The 20,956-nt window shown below is 45.2% G+C and overlaps 1 protein-coding gene across 1 annotated transcript in view; it reads left to right on the top strand.

Moving 5' to 3' along the window:
- The window catches only part of UBASH3B (ubiquitin associated and SH3 domain containing B), a 202,264-nt gene that overhangs the window by 157,255 nt on the left and 24,053 nt on the right, over positions 1-20,956 (top strand). The window contains exons 2-6 of the mRNA XM_006895606.1: positions 7,022-7,075; positions 7,818-8,004; positions 9,776-9,974; positions 14,299-14,468; positions 19,672-19,880. Coding sequence (XP_006895668.1) covers positions 7,022-7,075; positions 7,818-8,004; positions 9,776-9,974; positions 14,299-14,468; positions 19,672-19,880 — 819 coding nt within the window. The remainder of the gene's footprint in view (positions 1-7,021; positions 7,076-7,817; positions 8,005-9,775; positions 9,975-14,298; positions 14,469-19,671; positions 19,881-20,956) is intronic.

Raw genomic sequence — 20,956 nt, 5'->3', positions numbered from 1 at the left:
GGAACAACACTAGAAGTCCTAATCCACAACATAAAGAGTCTTCCCAATTTTTGTCTTCTTGATGTTGAGCTGTAATCTATAGTGAAAGCTTTGGTGCTGGAAAAGAGTATTGCACATACCATGGACCACCAAGAGGAACAAAAAACAGGTCAGTCTTGAACAGAGTGAAACCAAGTTTCTCCTTGGAGGCAAAGATTTTGAAACTATCTCTCATACTTTGGGCACATGGCGGGGGAACCAGTCTTTGAAGGACATCATACTTGGAAGAGTAGAGAGACAGAACAGGTGAGGAAGACCCAAGATGAGATGGATTGACACAGTAACTAGGATAATGGAGGTAAGCATCTCTGAGTCAGTGAGACTGGCTCAGAATAGGGCAGGTTTCAGAGCTAACGCACTTGCTTTGAGTTGCAGGCGATTTGATGTCACATTAACAACAACAAGAATCTTTGATCTTCTGCAGCAAACATTTCAAGTCCTCTTCACTTTTAGCAAGCCAGGTTGCATCATCTGCATATTGCACATGAGTCTTCTTCCAATCCTAAGGCTACCTTCCCCTTCATAAAGTCCAGCCTTTCGAGTGATTTGCTCAGCATACAGACTGAATAGAAAGGATACATCCCTGACACACACCTTTCTTGATATTAAGCCATGCAGTATTCCCTTGCTCTATTCTTAGGAGCTAGAGTAAGGAAGAATCAGAAATAGGGGAAGGAGCAAGTGAGAAAAGGGGAAAGAGACCCAGAAATGAGACAGAGAGAGAAGAGAGAAGCTGTGGTTCTGGAGCCACCCTAGCCCAGAGCCCAGTAATCAATGTGACTGAGGACAGACAGTGGGCAGGATCCCAGCTGGGAGCCAACCCAAAACCATCCGTGGGTGCTGGCACCTCCCCACTTGGCTCATTTCCTCACAGCTGCTTACATGATTGTTTGATTAGCCTTTGTATTTATCTCGTCGGTGCTGTTCTCCCCCTGAATCAGCAGGCGTGAGAGTTTCCTTTATTTGTGCTTCATTTTCTGTCAAGGTCAAATCCTGGACATGATTGGGAAAGTTAGGACCTGGAACAGAAGTTAAATGTATGTTCTCACATGATCAAACGTCTGCACTTCACAGATCCTGCTGACTCTAACCGAGGCAGTTCAATTTAAAGAACTCATTTTATAATTAGTTGTTGCAATTCAATGACTGGGCTCCACGCTTTCGAGCTTAAAGGAATCCACCTCCTTTATCTGCTCAGGGTCCCAGGGAGTCTCTAAAGCAAACCCTCTGCCAGCCTCTGAGTCACTGAGGTGGCAGGTGTCCAGGCTTGGTCCAGGGTTGGAGGTGCACCCCACACACTCCCACTGTCCTTGGCAGTGGCCCCGCTGCATGGGCCGTGGAGGTGGGTGCTCTATGACAACCGGCTTTCTGCAGCAGGGTGGAGGGGGAGCCTTGTGCTGCTGCCCGTGTTCAGTCTGTTCTGTGGGCAGAGTTGTGGGAACAAACCCAACCACAGCCCTCGCCTGCCTGGCAGTGGGTGAAGGGACAGCCGGGCACTTCTGTGACTCGCACCCCTGGAGAAGGGGTGCTCCCACTCCCCGATCCCCTCCACACACATCCTGTGACCACCTGCCTAGGCACACACCTACATCAGATAGGTAAGACCAGTCTCATTTTAAGCAAAACAAACAGAAACTACAACCACTTTCTAAAACATTAATTTTTTTTTAAGCTCATTATTTCCAGGAAGTCCTTTCCAGCTCCTAACTCCATCCAGCTCAGTGGACTGTTGTTGGGTACCACTGTGTTGATTCCCATTCATAGCAATCTCACGTGAAGAAGTAGAATTGCCCCACAGGATCTGCTTGCGAAAATCTTCCTCCTGCATAGCTACTGAGGGGGTCTAACTGCTTAACCTGGCTGTTGAGCACTCAAGCACTTAAGCAAAGTTCCTTCAGGGGCTCTTGGCAAAGCTTGTTTCATTTTGGTTGACCCTCACCGGAGAAGGTGCGTCAGCTGCGGTAAGCTTCTGCCAGATGAGGGGGGGCTCTCAGACTTGTCTTCCCCAGAAAGATTTCCTTTCCTCAAGTCTTTCATCCCAGCACTTAATTCACCTAAGTGTTCATTATCTTCTTCTGTTTTTCTCTTTGAACTCTGCAAAGCATGTCATCTGCATCACAGAGAACATAACTTGATAGGGCCTTTCTTTTCCAGTGGATACTCCTAGTGCATGAAGAGAAATAAATTTGGATATTTTTCACTGGGGGGAGGTGGGGAATTGAGTCCTTTCTAGAAATAGCCTGTTATGCACTACTGCTGAGTTTTCTTCCCCCCAATATTTTTTTTTTTTACACAAAAATTTCTTCCCGGGGGAGTTTAACCTTTCACAGAGCCTCCTCTCTATAAAGCTTATGATGGGTGCATTTTTATGGGTACCTGACTTCTGTATCTGGATAAAGCAAGCTATATGGCTTCTGATAAGTCTTACAAGCTGTAGGTGAAACAGGCCTGGAAACTTGGCATCAGCGAAGCTCCATGCTGAGGTGTAGGGATGTGTCTCCTCTATATGTCTGATCCTTTGTCAAGCTGCTCCACCAGACTTCATTCCAGGGAAGCCTATCGTGCTTTACCATAAATTCATTTTACTGTAGGTTGCTTTATCTTTTACAGTATTGTTCTTCAACTCAATTCAACTCACCTCAATTCATTGTTATCCAGCTAGAACCAACTTATAGTTGAACCCTGACTGGGACTCCAACACTATAAATCACAAAGCTACAAGACTGCCCATCTTTGTCCTGCAGAATCTTTAGTGGATTTGAACCATCAGAGAGGTGCTGCCTTTGGGTTATCAGCACAGCTCCCTAAAGACTACAACACCAGAGCTCCCTACTCTTCTTCCTCCCCCTCTTCCTCCTCATTTTCATCAAATTGGAACTGACTCATAGCTGACCCTCCAGCAGATTTTTCAGACGCTGTAAGTCACATGGGAGGAGATGGCCCATATTTCTCTCTCAGAGCAGCTGGTAGATTTAAACTGCTGCCTTTTGGTGGACAGGGCAACTCCTAATCTGCTAGGCCTCCAGACCCTCCCTCTGCTATTCCAATTTCATTGTCCTGATCATTTGATATCTGTGCTCCAGTTTCTGTAGGATTTCCTTGGTAGGCAGACCGTTAAGTACTCAGCTACTAACCAAAAGGCTTGAAGCCTTTTGAATCCACCTAGAAGAACCATAGAAGAAAAGACTGGCAATCTATTTGCAGAAAAATGACAGCCATTGAAAACTTTACACAGCAAAGTCCTGTTCGGAGTCACCATGACTGCTTTGGTTTCTTTATTTCACCCCCACTCCCACCCCGAACTAAAAGGAAGCTATCTCATTTCTTTGTCACCTATGAGGAAGAGCTAACAAAGCCTGGTCTTGCAGTCAGAGCAAGAATCTGTATTTTCTTCAGTCTTCCCCTAAGCCAGGCTGCTATGAACAAGTTGCTCCCCTTCTCTTGTGTGAAATGAAGATCTCTAAGGTCCCTTCCAGCCTGATGCTGTGGTTCTCCTGCATCATTTAGGCTAATTGCTCCATAGAAGGCCTTTGTAAAGGAAGGAGTTAGGTGAGTCTCACAACTGATCAGAAAATAGTCCTTGGTATGAATGTCAATTCGGCCAAGATTCCTTATGATCTCTTCTTGCTCCCAAAGATCTTGATGCTGTCCATGGTAAAGGCAGTGGTGATTTATTGATTATCTACAATGTGTCAGACACTAGGCAAGATTTATACCTCACTATCCAAAAGCTTGTGGTTCAAGTCCACCAGCAGTTCCTCAGAAGGACGGACAGTCTCCTCCAGTGCTATTTACAGCCTCTGAAAACGTGCTGAAGAGTCAGCTGTGAGTTGGCTCTAACTGCACAGCAACAAGAGTTGCGATAAAGTAGACTACACTGCGTCTTCTACCACCGAACACCCCACAATCTTCACCCATCCCATCCCAGGTGCTCCGTATTCATTCCTAGGGTCTCACTTTCACTGCTACTTCCTAGGTGAGACCCCCTCTGATCCCTCACACTAGGTCAGGTCTCCCTCTTCTAGTCCTTGTGGTTTCCTAGGTTTTCACTTCCTTGGACCTACCATGAAGATAATGATACAAGGATTTGTTTAACTTTTTCATGCCTGCCAAACAGAAAACTCCATGAGGACAGGGACCATGTAAGTATTGATCATTATTGTATTCAAAGAGTTAAGCACAATGCTAAGATGACAGTAGAGATTCACCAGTTTTTTTAAACTTTTTGTTGTGGTTTGGATGAGGGATTACAGAGCAAATTCAGCAATGGACATTGTGTTTCCTGGCGTTGGTTGAAATCTCCACAGTGTAACAGCACTCTTTCCACTTCTTCCTATGTTTATTGTTTCCATCCATGCTTCTGTCCTGTCCATTCTTGTCTGAGCTTTATCCGTGGCCAAATTCTGCCCATTTGTTCCCATAGAATTGATTATTCTAAAGAATGCCTATGTGCCTATGTTATTGTTCATCGTGTAGACTTATCTATTATTCATCTCACATACTTTGGTATGTTGTGAGAAGGGGCCAGTTCCCGAAAAGGATATCCTTCTCAGAAAAGTGGAGGGTCAGTAAAGGAGGGGAAGGCCCTCAGTGAGATGGATTGACATGGTGACTAGAACAATAAGCACAGCAGAGATTGTAATGGCCCAGGACCAGGCAGTCCACCTGTAGAATCACTATATATGGAACTAACTCAATTGAGCCTAGTAACAGCAACATTTTCTGATTGAAAATTGAGCCCCCATGGTAAATTCAGTTCTAGAATGGAAGGGGTATCTAAGGACTTTAGTCTGGGGTTCCACCAGTCCCTGTCAGATCAGTTGGCCTGTTCTTTTTACGATTGAGTGGTATTCCACATTTTTCTCTTACTCTTTCCAGGTCCTCCTATTGTGCTCCTTTGGGGAGGCGCTTGCAGGACACCAACACCTTATGGAGATGGATGATCACAGAGTCCATTATTCCTTTGGACTGATCACTTCCACATGTCTTTAATTTTCTTCATTCTCTGCTTTGGACAGAGAGAAACAATTATCATCCTTAGATGGCCATTCATAAACTTTTAACGATCCCAGGCACTACTCACCAAAACAGGATGTAGAACATTTCTTGGTGAACTGTGTTAGGCCAGTTAACCTGTATGTCACCAAGACTATGAGGGTCCTGAACCCCTAGGCCTAGCAGCGCATTCCCTCAAGATGTTCGGTTTTGGCTAAGAAGTTTTCATAATTTTGCCCCTTGGGTTGTTGTTCTTGTTCGATGCCATTGAGTCAAGTACTGCTCACAGTGACCCTGTGAATTGCAGATCTGAACATTGTTCTATCTGTGCCGTTCTCATCTTCTCTGACATACTTGAGCCTGTTGCTTCAGTCTCAGTGCCAATCCATCTAGTTGAAGGTCTTTCTTTTGTATTAGCGAATACATTTGCAGCCCATGTAAGTGCATATATAGAAATGTTGTGAGGTGCCATCAAGCTATGGCTCCCAGTAATTCTGTGAATAACAGATCAGAACCGTGTCCCATCCTGCACCATCCTCACAGATGTCCAGCGTGCTTGAGCCCGTTGTTACAGTCACTGTGTATATGTGGAAACATCCTCCACCAAGCCCGTCTCTGTTGTGACTCTAGTCCTCTTCACCCTCCTACACCTGGTTAGGCTGAATGTGTATCCATTCAGAATTAAGCATTCTGTTATTGTAGGCGACCAGCGCAGCTCCAGCATGTTGTTTACCTTTGTTGCCTTTAGCACTTAGCTCCTCTCAGTGTCTTCCTTAGTCTGGATCATTTTGTTCTGACCTCCCCTTACTTTATATTGCCTTTCCCTTAACCCCAGTTAATACATGTCTACCCTCTAGTTCTGACTGTCATTGAGAACCAACTTGTAGCAGACTCTCCATTGAGTTTCAAGGCTGTAAGTCAATCACATGGAAGGAGATTATCATATTCCTACCTTAAAGTCACTGTTAGATTCAAGCCACAAGAGAGGTGTAGACTGTGGATTACCTGCGCAGATCCCTTCAGACTAAGCTACTAGAGCTCACCCTCTAGTTAGTGATTTTAAAAAAAAGGGGGGACACCTTACAAATTTACATGCTATCCATGCTAATCCTATCTTTCCCATTTTAGTTTATGTGCAGTAGAAACAAGCTCTCAATCTTTTATTGAATGAGTGGATGGATGGATGGATGGATGGATGGATGGATGGATGGATGGCAGGCACACTGACAAATTGATATGAATGGGAGGGTGTCTGGGGAGACCTGCAGATGTTAGATGACTCTGTTTGTCCATGAGCATGTCATTGCCCAAACAACCCAACAGTCACGGGCTCGCCGTTAGCAGGGTTCTGAGCTGCTGCTCCCATCCTGACATGATCACCGCTCTGCTCTAGACATGCTCTTATTAAGGGTCGCTTGTTCCTGCAGGGCTCTGTAAAACAGTTTGGATCCAGGTAGGGCCTGTTGATGGTGGAGCTTGGAGAAGAAGGGCTGGGGGCTGGATGTGCTGAATTGAATTAAACATCACCAAGTGTCCTTGTAGCTGTAAGCCCCTTGTCTTCACATCATCAACACGGCTCTGTAACCTAGTGTGCCAAAGGGCTGCCAACAAGGATGCCCTCTGCAGGGGATCTAGGTCAGTAGTAGTGTGTGGGTAGAAAGGAAACACCACCATGACATGATAGCATTTAAGGAAGCAAAAATAAAACTCTAATTTGAAGACTGTTAAAAATAGGCTACATGAGCTGTCAAATGGCATGCAAATCGATGCTAATTACATGTAAATTAATTACACATCCTAAATTCTGTCTATTTTGATGGGGCCCTTGGGGGGAGTAGCCCAGGGTGGCAGCTGTAGGCCTGGGGTGCAAGTAGGACAACGGAGAGGTGGACTCTCATGTGGCCTCACTCACACTCAGCTATTGCAGTGAGAAGAGCTGAGAGGGAGGCTAAAAATACTAACAATAGGAATTTGATTTCTCTTCCAGACAAAAAGCCCTGGCTTCCACGGGAGGAAGAAGTGTTCAGGCAGCATGTGACTGGTTGGTATGAAATAAATAAATTGAGAAAATAGCATATAATTAACTATGAGTGCATATGGATGGGCTGGGAGTGCTGATTTTCTAATGAACCCTTCCAGGGGGCAGATGAGCCAAAAGGCTTTCTGACAAGCCCATTTATCAAGTCAGTCACCCCCCTCTTCAGCACTGGCCCCTCAGAGGCTGTGCCTCCATAGAGTTGTTTAAAGGAATGCAAAGTGATTTCAAAGAAAGTGCCCCTCTAATAGTATCTGCCCTTCCCCAGCCACTTAAGGATGCACCTTAGGTGTGTGGATGCTGAGAAAATCAATTGAGAAGCATTTCCTACTTGCTTTTGAAGATGTCACTAGCTAGGGCAGACCTCACAGTGTTGCCCTCCAGAAGCTTCTTTGATACTGCTGGTGTGTGTGTGGGGGGGGGGGGGGTGGCATGTGAGTTTAATCATAGACTGAAGAGCCCAGAATGGGTTGAAATAGGACTAGTGAATTTGGGGGAAAAATTAATGTTTATCTATGAATGCCGCCTACAGAGGTAGCTTTAAGTTTTGGGCATGTTGGTGAGGCTGCAGTATGACAGACAGAATAGAGTCCCATGCATTTGAGAGTTGGTTGTGTAGTGTGAGCTTCCAGGGGTAGGTTTTTACAGCGCAATACCCAGGGTGTGAAGCATACAGAGGGTGGATCTGTCTCCTTCAGTTCTTTCTGCCATCCCATTATTCTCAAACCCAGCCTCCTCTGTCTTGCAGGTTATTCTCCCATGTCGGTGACCCCTTCCTGGATGACCCTCTGCCCCGGGAATATGTCCTCTACCTCCGCCCCACAGGCCCCCTAGCACAGAAGCTTTCGGACTTCTGGCAGCAGTCGAAGCAGATCTGCGGGAAGAACAAGGCGCACAACATCTTCCCGCACATCACCCTCTGCCAGTTCTTCATGGTGAGCTACTGTCTCCTGTCCTCCAGGGAGCCTGTCTCCTCGTGCCCAGAGCAGCCTCCAAAATCATGGAGTCAGAGTCAGGAGCTACTCAGAGAGAGAGCTGAACAGTCACAGGTTCCCAGAGCTGGGAAGGCCTTCCTTGGTGCAGATGGTTAATGCTCTCAGTTGATAGCCCAAAGGGTGGAGGTTTGAGTCCACCCAGAGTCATCTTAGAAGGGAGCCCTGGTGACTAACTTCTGAAAAACCATCCATCACCCATTCAAAACCCTGTGGAGCACGGTTCTAATGTGACACCCATGGGGTTGCCTTGACACCTGTGGGGTCCTCTCCCCAACTGGTGCTAGAGATGGACACACCTTTAATGGACCATTGATGTCCTTCATCCAGGTTCTGACTCCAGATTCCCATTCTTACCACCAAGGCCTCAGCAGCATGACCACCCAGGTCCATGGTGACAGCATGTTCCTCAGGACCTAGAGCAAGAATGACAACTGTGGATGCACCCACTCATCTAGCTCCACCCTTGTCCATTGTCTACTATTTCCATTCTTAAGAAAAGGAAAGCATAAAAAGAAGAGCTGGGCACAAGAATTGTCATCTGCTGACAGTGAAAGCTACTTTCATTTTGTGGACCACAACCCGCAGACATTTTCTTTCCCCTAGATCTTTCTCAAACAGATTCCATTAAGTTGACTCCGATTCAAGGGAACCCCATGTAGACCCACAGATAGAGCAAGATTGTGCTCCATAGAGCTATCAAAGACTGATTTAAAAAAAAAAAATAAATCCCCAGACCTTTCATCTGAGGCACTTCAACCTTCCAGCCTTTCAGTTAGCAGCCAGGCACATTGATCATTTGCACACCCAGGGACTCCCAGATCTTTCTAGAAGGTGCAAAGATGCTTTATATCACCACAGTTAACTTGCCCATAGTCCTGGTTGGCAGCAAGTTTGTTTAATGATTAACTTAAATCCTCCTCACTATCACATAATACTTTTCCTCTACGCCACACCCCTTTAGAGATGGAGAAGAGTTGATTTACCCCAGTACGCTCAAGATGAGACAGAACAGTAGCGTTATGAGATGCTTTAATATAATGATTTGTTGTCCCAGATTCAGTCTTTCTCTTCTTTGGAGGAAAAAAGAGGCGGGTGGGTAACTAGGTAAAAATATGTTCCCTACACCTTCTCTTTTACCATTCAGTCTGAAAATGAAGGTGATTGTCATTTCCTCTTAGTCATCCCAGGATCTTTCTCACAAACATTCCAAGTTTTAGAGGCAGTCATTCTTTCTCCCTGTACTCTGCAGAAGGTAGGAGGAGGATGCCACAGGCTTGTTCTTCCCAGCTCTAACAAGGGTGGAAATGGAGTCAAAGCTTGATTGGCTAAGAAGAATAGAAGAGGCAGAAATGAGGCAAAACAGTCGAAAGGACACAAAGATTGCTCTCAGAACACTCACTCTCTCCTGTCACATCCCCCGTCCTTACCTTCTGCTAGACTTCTCCTGTCTCTAACTAGGCTCGAAGGGGCCTCCGTAGAGCAAGGAGGGAGGGAAGAGGTCCTTAATCTCTCAGGCTCAGTTCTCCAGTTGGCTAACCCATTCGTAGATAACTGGAAACCTGTCAATTCTCCCCCTCCTTCCAGACAGGAGTGAGAGTTAAATAGTTGCATCATCAGCCTCACTCACATCCCTGGGAAGAGAATGTTAAATGGCGTAAGACAGATAGCTTCCCCCTTTCTTAACAAAGCCTTCTTGTTTTACTTCCACCAGTGTGAGGACAGCAAGGTGGAGGCCTTGGGGGAGGCCCTGCAGACCACTGTCAGTCGCTGGAAATGCAAGTTCTCAGCCCCACTGCCCCTGGAGCTCTACACCTCCTCCAACTTCATCGGCCTCTTTGTGAAGGAAGACAGTGCTGAAGTTCTCAAGAAGTTTGCTGCCGACTTTGCGGCAGAAGCTGCATCTAAAACTGGTGAGCAAATGCAGCTTTCAGGCCAGCCTGAGTCCTACTAACCTGTCAGACAGCTGTGAGGGAAGGGGCTTGGGGATCCTGGCAGAGGGAGGGATGGTCCTGGAATGGTAGAGTATGACCAAGCTCATCCACTTCCCTCAACACCCCAGTCCTCTCTGTATACTCTAAAAACGTTCAACAGCATATCTGATAAATTTTTGTAGAGAAAGTCTTCCTCTTTGACATCCAAAATGAAAAAACTTCAATGAGTGTTCCCCATGCCAAGTCAAAGTTTGTTTTTGTAGTTTTTTGAGGTTTTTGTAGACCCTTCATCTTCCCCCAGCTCAGAATTACAAAATCAGCCTTTCTTTCTCCTGAACTCCCTCCCACCCCAGCCTTGAGCCAGGTCTTTTAGTTCCCTGTATAAGGCACAAGGGCTTTTTTCAGGTGCACAGCACAGAGGTGAGTAGAACCACTTGGCATTAGATGATAAGGAAACTCGCTGAAGCCTTCAGCTTGCTTGAAAAGCTATGGCTCAAGTCTATCCAAAAACGTGGCCACACAAGATGACTCTTGCTTATGGTGGCCCTTGGTTTCAGCCAGCAGATTTATTGTCAGTGGAACGGTCATCATGTGTGTTGGCCCAGAGGCAACAGCTTGTCGGACACAGATGCATAAGCCCTCTTAGCTTCACGTGAGCCTTCCCAGCAATGGACAGACATTCTGGGTGGCTCAGAGCCTGCGCTGGCTCTGTCAAGAATGAAACCATTCAGCAGGTTTATTGGACGTCTACTGGGTGCTTATCTGAGGAATGACTCAAAAAAAAAATAAGAAGTGGTATCTCTTGGCAGAGAAGGTGCAATGTGGTTGGGAATGCCAATTTGGCCTCTGGTAGAAGTATAAAGACTAATTCTGAGAAAAGAGTGACCATCGAGGGTGGAATAGTTCCATCTTCATAGATGAAAGGAGGTTCACAGTGGGAAGATGTTGACAAGTAAAATGGAGAAATGACTCTCCAGATGGGCCATGAGAGCAAAGAGAGAGTGAGCAGGATATGTGCAAAAGATACCATGGACCCCAAGTACTGAACATGAAACTCGGAAGACAGAACTACCACAGACCCCAAGTATTGGACATGAAACTGGGAGAGACTTAGGGCTTGTCACCTCCACGTCATACCTGAAGCCAGAGAGAGAAGAAACAGCCTGAGGAGAGCCCCAGGCTGCCATTTAGCCCCCTGACCTTTCACCTACTCTTCATCTGACATTTTCCATTGCTCATTGTTTTCATCAATCGTTCATCTTAGAGATTCTTTTTTCGACAAAGCCCCAAATAGGAAAGGTCCAGCAATACGGAACAGGATCACTGAGGGAAGTCTCCAATCTCAAAAGACTGAGGAAATTTTGAAAATGTTACCATCCTTAGCGTCTATTCCAGCCTCTTCTTGTTTCCCCCAGGACTGTTCTCTGGTTACTGACTTGAGTGGGGCCCAGTGCTTTACCTTAGTCTTTCAGAGAAAGAGTAGGGGGGGGGGGGCAAGTGATTTCCTGTCCCTGCCGCTTTACCTCAGGTTGCACCTCAGAGAAATGGCTTTTTATCACACAGTGGCTGTTGCCAGAACCATTAAGAATTCCCACAAGAACCAAAACAAATGCTGCAGCCACAGAATTCTTCACAAAATGAGTCAAGTGGTCTCAGCCAGCACTGTGGCCAATTCTTAAATGTGTACTGATTTCCTTGTAGAAAGGGGGACAAGCCAGCGCCTCTCCAAGAATCTGAGGTCCCTCTCCAAGAACTTGACTGGTTTCCTTTCTCTGCCCTTGTATAGCCCCCTGGTGGTGATTTGAAGAATTAGCTGGCCTTGCTCAGGGAAGCTGGCCCAACCCAGGAAAAATGTGAGCTTTAAACAGCTCTTTAGAGCCTAGATTTAGAAAGTGGTGGTCATACCTTTGCCATAGAGCTTACTCCTTTGTGTATTTGACTTTTTGGCAGACCACATTCCTTCTGCAAATAGACTGAGTGCCATCTCCACTCTAGGTTGTTTAGAAAGGTGCGTTCATGTGTATTTGTTCCCTCAACAAATACAGTCTGCACCATGGTGAGAGTACAGCATGAACAACAGATAACGTCTTTGCTTCAAGGAGCTTATTCCTCTGCTTCACCCTGTGCCCTGAGCAAGCCCCTTATTTCTCCCTATATCCATTCATTGCTGCTTCTCCAGTGCATTATCTCCAACAGTAGATTATGCTCCTCACTAGCAGCAGTACAAAAGAGAAACAGAGGCATTCCCTTATGTAGATAGGCGTGTTTTGTTATATTCTTAGGGTGTCTAAGAAAAGCAACCTGCATACATTAAACCAGTGGTTCCTCAACCAGGCGTGATCTTACCTGCCTCCCCCAGGCAATATAACAAGACATCTTTAGTTGTCCCAACTTAGAGGCTCCCTGGAGTCAAGGATGATGAGACTTTATCTCATAAACATTCAGCATATTGTCAGGAGAGGCCCATCTCCAGAAAAGGACGTCATACAGGGAAAAGCGGAGGGCCCATCAATGTGAGGGTTTGACATAATGACTGCATCAATAGGCTGGAGCGTGGCAGAGATAGGAAGATGGTGATAAGATTTGCATCTGCTGCACCTAGGGGTCTGTGAGCTGCAGTTGACTTGATGGTACCTAGCAACAACCATAAAAACTGAAATGTGATGGTTCGGAGCTGAGAACAGAGCTATCTGGCAATGCACATGGCCGTTCCAGAAAGCAGAGTTTAGAAAACAGCAGCTTGGATTTCCAGTCAGCATGTTAATTCCAACTCAAAGCAGCCCTACAGAACAAGGTGGATCTGGTCGATAGGGGTCTCCAAGAATGTCATCTTTATGGAAACAGGCTCCCACATCTTCTCCCACAGAACTGCTGGTGCGTTTAATGGCCACTCTTTTGGTTATCTGCTGAATGCTTGACCACTGTGCAACCAGGTCTCTTTACACAGCCCCAAAGATCCCCAGTGCTTTAAGCTTTGAAATAGATTTTATCTTTTTCTTTTTTTCTTCTTCTTCACTTCTTCATAAAAGCCACACAGAAGCCAAGAGGCTTAGTTCCGGGGGGTAGGGAGAGGGGATACCATCTTAACCTGGGAGTCAGATAATTACAAAGCTTGCTCTATATTTCTGCAGACATGGTTTCATTCCTGTGGGTCTCAGTTTCCTTGTATATATAATGGGACAAATGAAGATCAACTGGAGTTGTAACAAAAAGACAACCCCAGGGAAAACTCGTGGGGCCAAGTGTCTGCCTTCTTGTCTAGCTCTCAAGTAATAATTAATTTGGGATGTCCTCCCCCCCTTTATTCTTCCACTTCTGTTATTGAGGGGAAAGCCCCAGTAACCACTGCAATTGTAAAAAAAAACCAAGAAAAGTCATTTATTTAGCATATTGTGTAAAAGGAAAGAGAAAGAGGAAGAAGAGGCAGTTCTTCCCAGAACCCGTAATGGCTACATCCCTCTGGAAATTATACAAGTTACAGTATTAAAGTTTCACTCACATGAGGGTGCTAAAAGAGGGTTGCTCATACATCTTGCTTGCAGGTGTCCTTTGATTTGAGAGGCCTTTTGGCAACAAAACCAGTGTTATCAAGACAGGATAGTCACAGACACAGGAAGGAGGAAAACCAAAAAGGGTCCCTTGAAGGGGGTGGGGGTGGGGTAGGGAGGGAGTGTTCTTAGTTAATGAACAAGGTGAATGAGAACTAGGAGGTTTGCCTTCAGCCTCGGTCAGTTGAGGATGATGATGTATATGAAGTAGACTCTGAATTTGTGTTCTTTGTTCCTCGGGGACTATTTTTATTTAAGGTATTAATACTATTATTATAGGGGTGCTCTGGTGAGCTGGTCGTAAGGAATTACACTGCCAACCCAAAGGCACACAGGGTCCAAATCCCACAGTGGCTCCAGCGGGAGAGATCCCCTCTCATGATTGACTGCCTCTGCAAACCCCCTGGAAAGTCAGCTCCGACTCTGTGCTACTACCAGAGAGGTGGATGGGGGAAACTCTGAGGCTGGCATGGAGTTATTTATTCTTTCTAAAGTCTGCAAATTAACTTTTCAAATTGGCGATAGGCATTTTATATCAGCTTGATACTCAAGGCAAACAGCTGTTTCTACCAGGTTTACCAGGCTGTGCTCTCACCTTAAGCACTTCAAAAAAGAAACCGCTTTTATCTGGCCAAGGGATTCTCTTCTTAGTTACTGGGAAGCAGAATATGTGCAAGTATCTTTCAGTGTTCGGGAAATCTCCACACTCTGTGATCCCCACATTCTAATAATTGACCTGTCTTCCTTTTTCCCAGAAGTACATGTGGAACCTCATAAGAAGCAGTTGCATGTGACCCTGGCTTATCACTTCCAAGCTAGCCACCTACCCACCCTGGAGAAACTAGCCCAGAACATCGATGTCAAGCTTGGATGCGACTGGGTGGCTACCATATTCTCCCGGGATATCAGATTTGCTAACCATGAGGTAATGTCTCCTTGTAGCCTGGGTCCCACTGAGGTGTAGACTACCCAACACCCCTCCCCCCATCAGAACCAGGAGTGCTGGGTACCAAAGATGGGACCATAGAGAAGCCATGAGGCAAGTATCAGGAGTCAGCTGACCCAAGCTGTTATCCAAGCTCTGCCTGAATCCCTGTGAGCTCACATGCCAGCTGTCTGGCTCCCAGATGGCTCATCATATCACATACCATGGTTCTGTTGACCTGTGTGTCCTGCCTTCCTTAAGAGAAAACTAGAGATGAAATGGAAAAATAGAAAGATATGTCGTAAAAGGAGGGAAAGTAATTGAAACTGATTCGTATACTGTTTGTAGCGTGAAAGTTAGTATCAAACTGTAGTTCACAAAATTGTTTCCACTATATTCCTGGTGCTGAAAGAATGCAGAAATTAGTGAGGCTCTCAGTATTACTTGGGGCAGGAAATACATTTTATATCCTTGTCTTTTTTGTTTAAAAAAAAAAAAGGAAAAATAGAAAGATGTATTAGATACAAACTTTGTAAGTAAGCTAGTATAAAATATAAATTTTATTTAATTTTTTAAAAAAATATATATAAAATAATTTTTTTAAAAGACTAATTTAACTTGTGTTTTAAAATTCACAGTATAAGTAGATGGAGCACATTATCCTGACCTTAGGTGATAAAAGCATGTAATTACCATATCCTGCAAACAAAGTATCTGCATAGATATTGGTTGAATATAGCTGTTGAATATCTTTTGCATATAAAGTATCTTGGACCTTGTTCAGAATCTTAAAATGTGGCTCTGTCCTCATGGGGTTTTGAGTTCAGCTGGGGAGAGAAGACAGACAAAACCAGCTGCTGGGGACTTGATTGTAACTCACGGTGACTTCAGGCATGTCAGAGCAGAACTGTGCTTCATAGGATTTCCAGTGTCTTGGAAGCAGATTTACTGACCACTGAAGGCACCTTTGGGCAGCTTCAAACCACCCACCTTTCAGTTAGCAGCCATGTTGACCATTTACACCATCAGGGGCTCTTGCGAACAGATATGCACACAAAGAAAACACAGACCCAGCATCGTTAGAGTTTGTGTGCATCACAGTGAGGGAAGTAGAAGGATGAGATCCCAATGCAAGGGCCAAGATTGGGGTGGTCCAGGTGTCCTTCTTTCAACAGTGCTTCCCAGGACATATTCCCTCTTTGAAAAATAACATTGTTTTTTCATCTGAAGGAAAAGATGAGATCCAAAGGAATAAAGTAACTGATCCAAAGCTAAGTAGCAAGTTAAGCCAGAGCTGGAAAAGACCACAACACAGCCCATACTTTTTTCTATATTTCAGAATGGTTTTGACTTTTTCTTATGATTTAAGTGGAAGTTTACAGAGTAAATTGGCTTTCCACCCAACAATCCATACATGTTTTGTTTTGTAATGTTTGTAGTCCCCACAATGTAAGGGCACTCTTCCCATTTGGTGGTGTAGACTGTAGGGAGTTGTGCTCATACTTGGCACCTCTCTGGTGGTTTAAATCTACAAGTGGCTCCTCAGAATAAAGATGGGTGATATCCTCACAAGCAATTTGTTGTTGTGTATCATTAAGTAAGAACCAACCCACAGCTTACCCTCCAGCTGGTTTTTAGAAGCAGTAAATTGCACAGGAGGAGAGTGCTCATTCTTCTCCTAGGGAAGCAGGTGATGGATTCGAACTGTATGCCTTTAGTATTGCAGTGCAGTTTCTTACTAGGCCACCAGAACTCCCTCTCTAGCAATTTACAGCCTTGAAAAATGTGCTGGGGGTCAGCTGTGAGTCAGTTCCAGTTTAACTACAGTGAGTTATTAAGTGAAAGTTATTTGACTGAAAGTTGAGCCATCAGAGTGAATTTAATTTCAAGCTTGTAAGATGACTAAGGGTCCTAGTCTTAGGAGCTCCACTAATCTGTATTGGGTTAGCAAGCCCGGTCTTTTTTATTATTATTTTACATTCTATTCCACATTTTTCTCCCTTTCTTGTGACCTCTTTTAGTGTAGTCAGTGGTGAGAGCCAGGAGCCATCAATATAACTCATAATTGGCTGGGGGGGGGGAATGCCTTCCAAGGAGATGACATTTGTTAAATAAGATTTATGTTTTTTTCCTATTTTTTTCACCAGCAAAAGTATTGATGTTCATTCATGTAACCTTTTAAACTCTGTTTTAAAACTGTTGTTTAGAATTGTTAACAATTCTAAAGCTGTGAAACAGTAGCTCAGAATGGTGGGATGACTGGTCTAAACCAGGCCAACCCATCAGAACAGTGGAGATGTTGAAAAGAGCTGGGTGTGACTGCCAAGCTCAGGACACTCCAGGGGCCTGGGAGGGTCAGGGCCTGGGGCTATCAGGTAACCTGACTCTGCTAATGGGCACATTCCATTTTCCTTTAGACTCATTCCTTCGAAATTTTTTGCAAAAACAAAATACCAGACTAGGCTGCCCTTACTTAAGAATTTTGACACCCCTTGAAGTTGCTAAGGATAAAGTCCTAAAGATAGCAGAGAGGTGTGGTTGATTGGAAACCTTTCACCCTTTCTGAAGGAAAAAGAAAAAGAGTAGTGGTGGAAATAGCCGGTTAAGTTTGCATGCAGAGGGACTCTGAAAAGTCACCTTTCTGAGAGAAGGAAGTTGGCAGTGGAATTTTACAAGGAATATCCTCTAATCAACACTGCCCTCCAGTTAACACAAAGGGTAATTGCTTTTCTGCCTGACCCACATTCCACTCAATTGGCGTGGAGGGAAAGAGGCAGCAAACACCCAGATGAATTATTTTCTAAAAATAACTTGGCCTCTTTTATCTCTTATTTGTAGAAGCTCATTTAAGACTGTTCCTTCTGATGAAGATCTCCTCGGCACCTTTAGAACAGGCCATTTGTGGTGAAGTCTTTTGGCATTTAAAAAACCCACCTCAACCAAAAACTCAACTCAACGCTGTTAAGTCAGACCCGACACATAGCTGACCCTCCAGTGGGTTTCCGAGGTTGTAAATCACGTCGGAGAAGATTGCCCAGTTTTTCTCTAGTTGAAAGGCTGGTGCATTCAAAGCTCCAGAAAAGTGCCACCTTTGGTGCCAGTCCATACTACCTAGGCCACCAGAGCGCCCTCCTAGCATGTATAAAGGGCCTCCTGCCTTCCTACTTCCCCACTCCATCACTTGAAGATAGGCTAGGCTGAAGCTGTCCAGAGAAAGAAAGTGGTTTAGCCAAGTCTCTCATCATGGCACCATGAACCTTGGGAGAATGAGTAGGTCTCCTCCCTCTACTATTCGGACTACTGACTTGATTTGAATTTGTAAATGCCTGTTTGTATCTCAGTAGTCCCTTTGTGGCACAGATGGTTAATACTGTCAGTTGCTTAGAAAAAGGTTATTGGTTCCAATTCACCTTGACTGGTGGTCTCCTTCCAGAAAAATCACCCAAAACTCTATAAAGCAGACTTTTACTCCAATACACATGGCAGCTTTGTGTCAGAACCAGCTTAACAGCAACCAGAAATGGTTTTAATAGGAGGGATGAGCCCTTTTGTGATGATGATTTGAGCTTCCCAAAGAAAAGGTACTAATGGGGCAAGATGTGATCAGCCACAGCTGTGCTGTGCGTGAGCATCTGAGACACATGGGCCTGGACTTGTCTCCCATGACCGTGACTCTGAGCCTCTCTCCACCCTGTTCCAAGGAAAGGAATGTTCCTTGAGGTGGATCACCACTTAATGAACTTGAACATTTAAGAGATTGATTGCTTATAAGTGTTTTGGTTTGGTCTTGTTTTTAAGACGTTTTAACAACCCACCACCAGAACACATTCTTGACTCATTTGGGAAAGCTTTTCGTTTGTCACGTGTGTAAGTGGCCACGTGTGTGTGAACAGGAGTGAGTTTCAGGGAGATATTCAGGGAGCAAGTAGATGTAGAAGGAAAAGGTGTTGGAAAGAAGATTTAGGAGAAAGGAGTGGGTGCCATGAACAAAAGGGAAATTAGAAATCCAGCAGTGCAAACAAATATAGTAGATTGTCATGTCAGTCCTTGGAGAAAAAGACAGGTTTTACTGATTCCTTTCACTAGGAACTTCCAGAAGGAAATGTCTTTTTATGAAATTCGCTCATGGTCTCCCCACACTGGCTCAGAGTCCCAGTTGGCTGGAAGGGAGGATTTGACCTGGGGAAATCAGGCAATGAGATCCATGAGGAATAATGAAGCCCCTTCTCTACACAAGACTGTGCTCCAAGAAATTCCCTTAAATTGTCCTCTTCCCTTGTTTTAATCCAGGTATAGTCGTGTAGATGGACGAGGCAATGCAAAGAACTGAAGATGGGAAACAGAACAGTGAGCTTGCCACTCTAACTGGAGCTGGGGCCTCAGGAGGCGCTGTTCAAGCACAGTGTTAAATAGTCTAGAAAGCGTTTCCTTACCACTGAGGCCTCTTGCTGGTAACTTTTAAATGGGTAAAGTAAGCGTTTCCTAAAGCATGGTCTATGCCTTTGTCTAGGGTGTTTTTAAAAACAGGAAAGGAAGGTATAAAATACAGTAAACCAGCCAACCGACCTGGCCTGTGGGCTTTTTCTGAGCCCAGAGAAGGAGCATGTGGCCTCCATCTGTTCTCTGATGCAAGCTGGCCGCACACGGATGCACCCACTGATGTGGATGAATGATATCTTCCTCTCAAGGTCTTTGTTCATTAGAGCAGGTTGTAATAGGTTTAAAGGACGTTCCTTGAAGGCAGGGGCCGTATCTTGTGTAAGCAGCTGCGTCCTCAAATCCTTCCTACAGGGGACTGTCTCATCTGGTGCCTCTGCAGGCCCATAAGAAATGCTGCCTCTCCTTAGGCTGGACTTCAGGTACCTCCTCAGCAGATGGAGCCGGGAACCTGGACCCAAATCCCCTTCTACAGCCTTTTCCTGGAAGGCTTCCAATGAGTTTCTAAAAACCCCATCTGAACCCTGAGGAGAGGCACAGAATGCCTGGAGACAAGCTTGGAGCCATTAAGTAGTACCAGGCACACATCCTCGGTACCCTGAAAGAGATAAATGTTGATCTGAATCTGACGCTTACCCGAGCCCGACCCCCATATATGTCAACATCCGGATGCATGTGCCATTAATCCAGGGCTCGCTCCCACCCTGGAAACATCCAGAAGCGTGCGCACGCTCAGCTCTCACTTGTCCCTCTCTCCTTTCTGCAGACGTTACAGGTGATCTACCCCTACACACCCCAGAATGATGACGAGCTGGAGCTGGTCCCTGGGGATTTCATCTTCATGTCACCCATGGAGCAGACCAGCACCAGTGAGGGCTGGATCTACGGCACTTCCCTGACCACTGGCTGCTCCGGGCTTCTGCCTGAGAATTACATCACCAAGGCTGACGAATGCAGCACCTGGATATTTCACGGGTAAGCAGACCACCACCATGACAGGCTCCCCGGAGGTGGCAGGGCCGTGAATGTGATGCTGGACACGCGGGACAGCAGTAACTGTCAGTGGTTCCAGACTTCAAGGACAACAAGGGCTGATGTGGGAATGTGGGAAACAGTGTACATCACTCTGCTGAGCTCTGCCCGCTCCATTTGCTAGAACCACGCCTGCATTCTAATTAAAGAGAAACCACAGCTCCTTGAGCTCCTTTCTGTCTGAGTGTAATTCAATCCAGCACTTTATAGTGTTAGGACAATTGTCTCATATAAAACAACAGACTGCTCTTGAATCCTTTCCAACTCATGTCAACCCCATGAGGGTTCAAGAACTGTGCTCTCTGGTCTTTAATGGAGAATTTTCCTGATGTAGGTCACCATGTCTTTCTTCCAAGGTCTTCTGAAAGGACTCAAACTGCCAGCCTTTCGTTTAGCAGCCGAGCACATTAACTGTTGGCAATGCTTGGGAATTCCAGGATACTGAGGCTCCGTCTCACATACTTTGGCCATGTTTCCAGAAGGGACCAGTCCTTGAAGAAGGACATCACACTTGAAAGAGTAGAGGGACAGTGCAGGAGAGAAAGATTCCGGATGAGATGGATTGATACAGTAGCTGGGACAATGGGAGTAAGTGTGTCAGAGACAAGGAGATTGGCCCAGGATAGAGCATTTCAGAGCTATTGTGCATTGGATCACTGTGAGTCGTGGTTAACTCAACGGCACATAACAGCAACAGTGTAATGCATTACATGTCAGATTGCTAACCTCTAGGCTGCCAGTTCAAAACTATCAGCTATTCTGTGGGAAAAAGATAAGGAAGTCTCCACTTGTTAAATGTACAGCCTCAAAAATTTAATAGAAGTCTCTATAAATGGGGAGACTTATGGCAAGACTTTCCCCTCAAAAAGGAAAACATAATCTACACAGGAGTTCTACAGGACACGTCAACTTCCCTTGGAGACAGTACAACTAAACTTAAGAGACACTGGTCAAAAGAAAAATGTCAGCAGTCAACATTTTTGGAATCACAGAAGCCAAGAAAGCTTAAGATACCAGCT

This window comes from Elephantulus edwardii, unplaced genomic scaffold (genome assembly GCF_000299155.1).
Source record: "Elephantulus edwardii isolate Elephantulus edwardi_28Jun2011 unplaced genomic scaffold, EleEdw1.0 scaffold00171, whole genome shotgun sequence".
NCBI lineage: Eukaryota > Metazoa > Chordata > Mammalia > Macroscelidea > Macroscelididae > Elephantulus > Elephantulus edwardii.
This window is presented reverse-complemented; position numbering and strand designations above follow the sequence as displayed.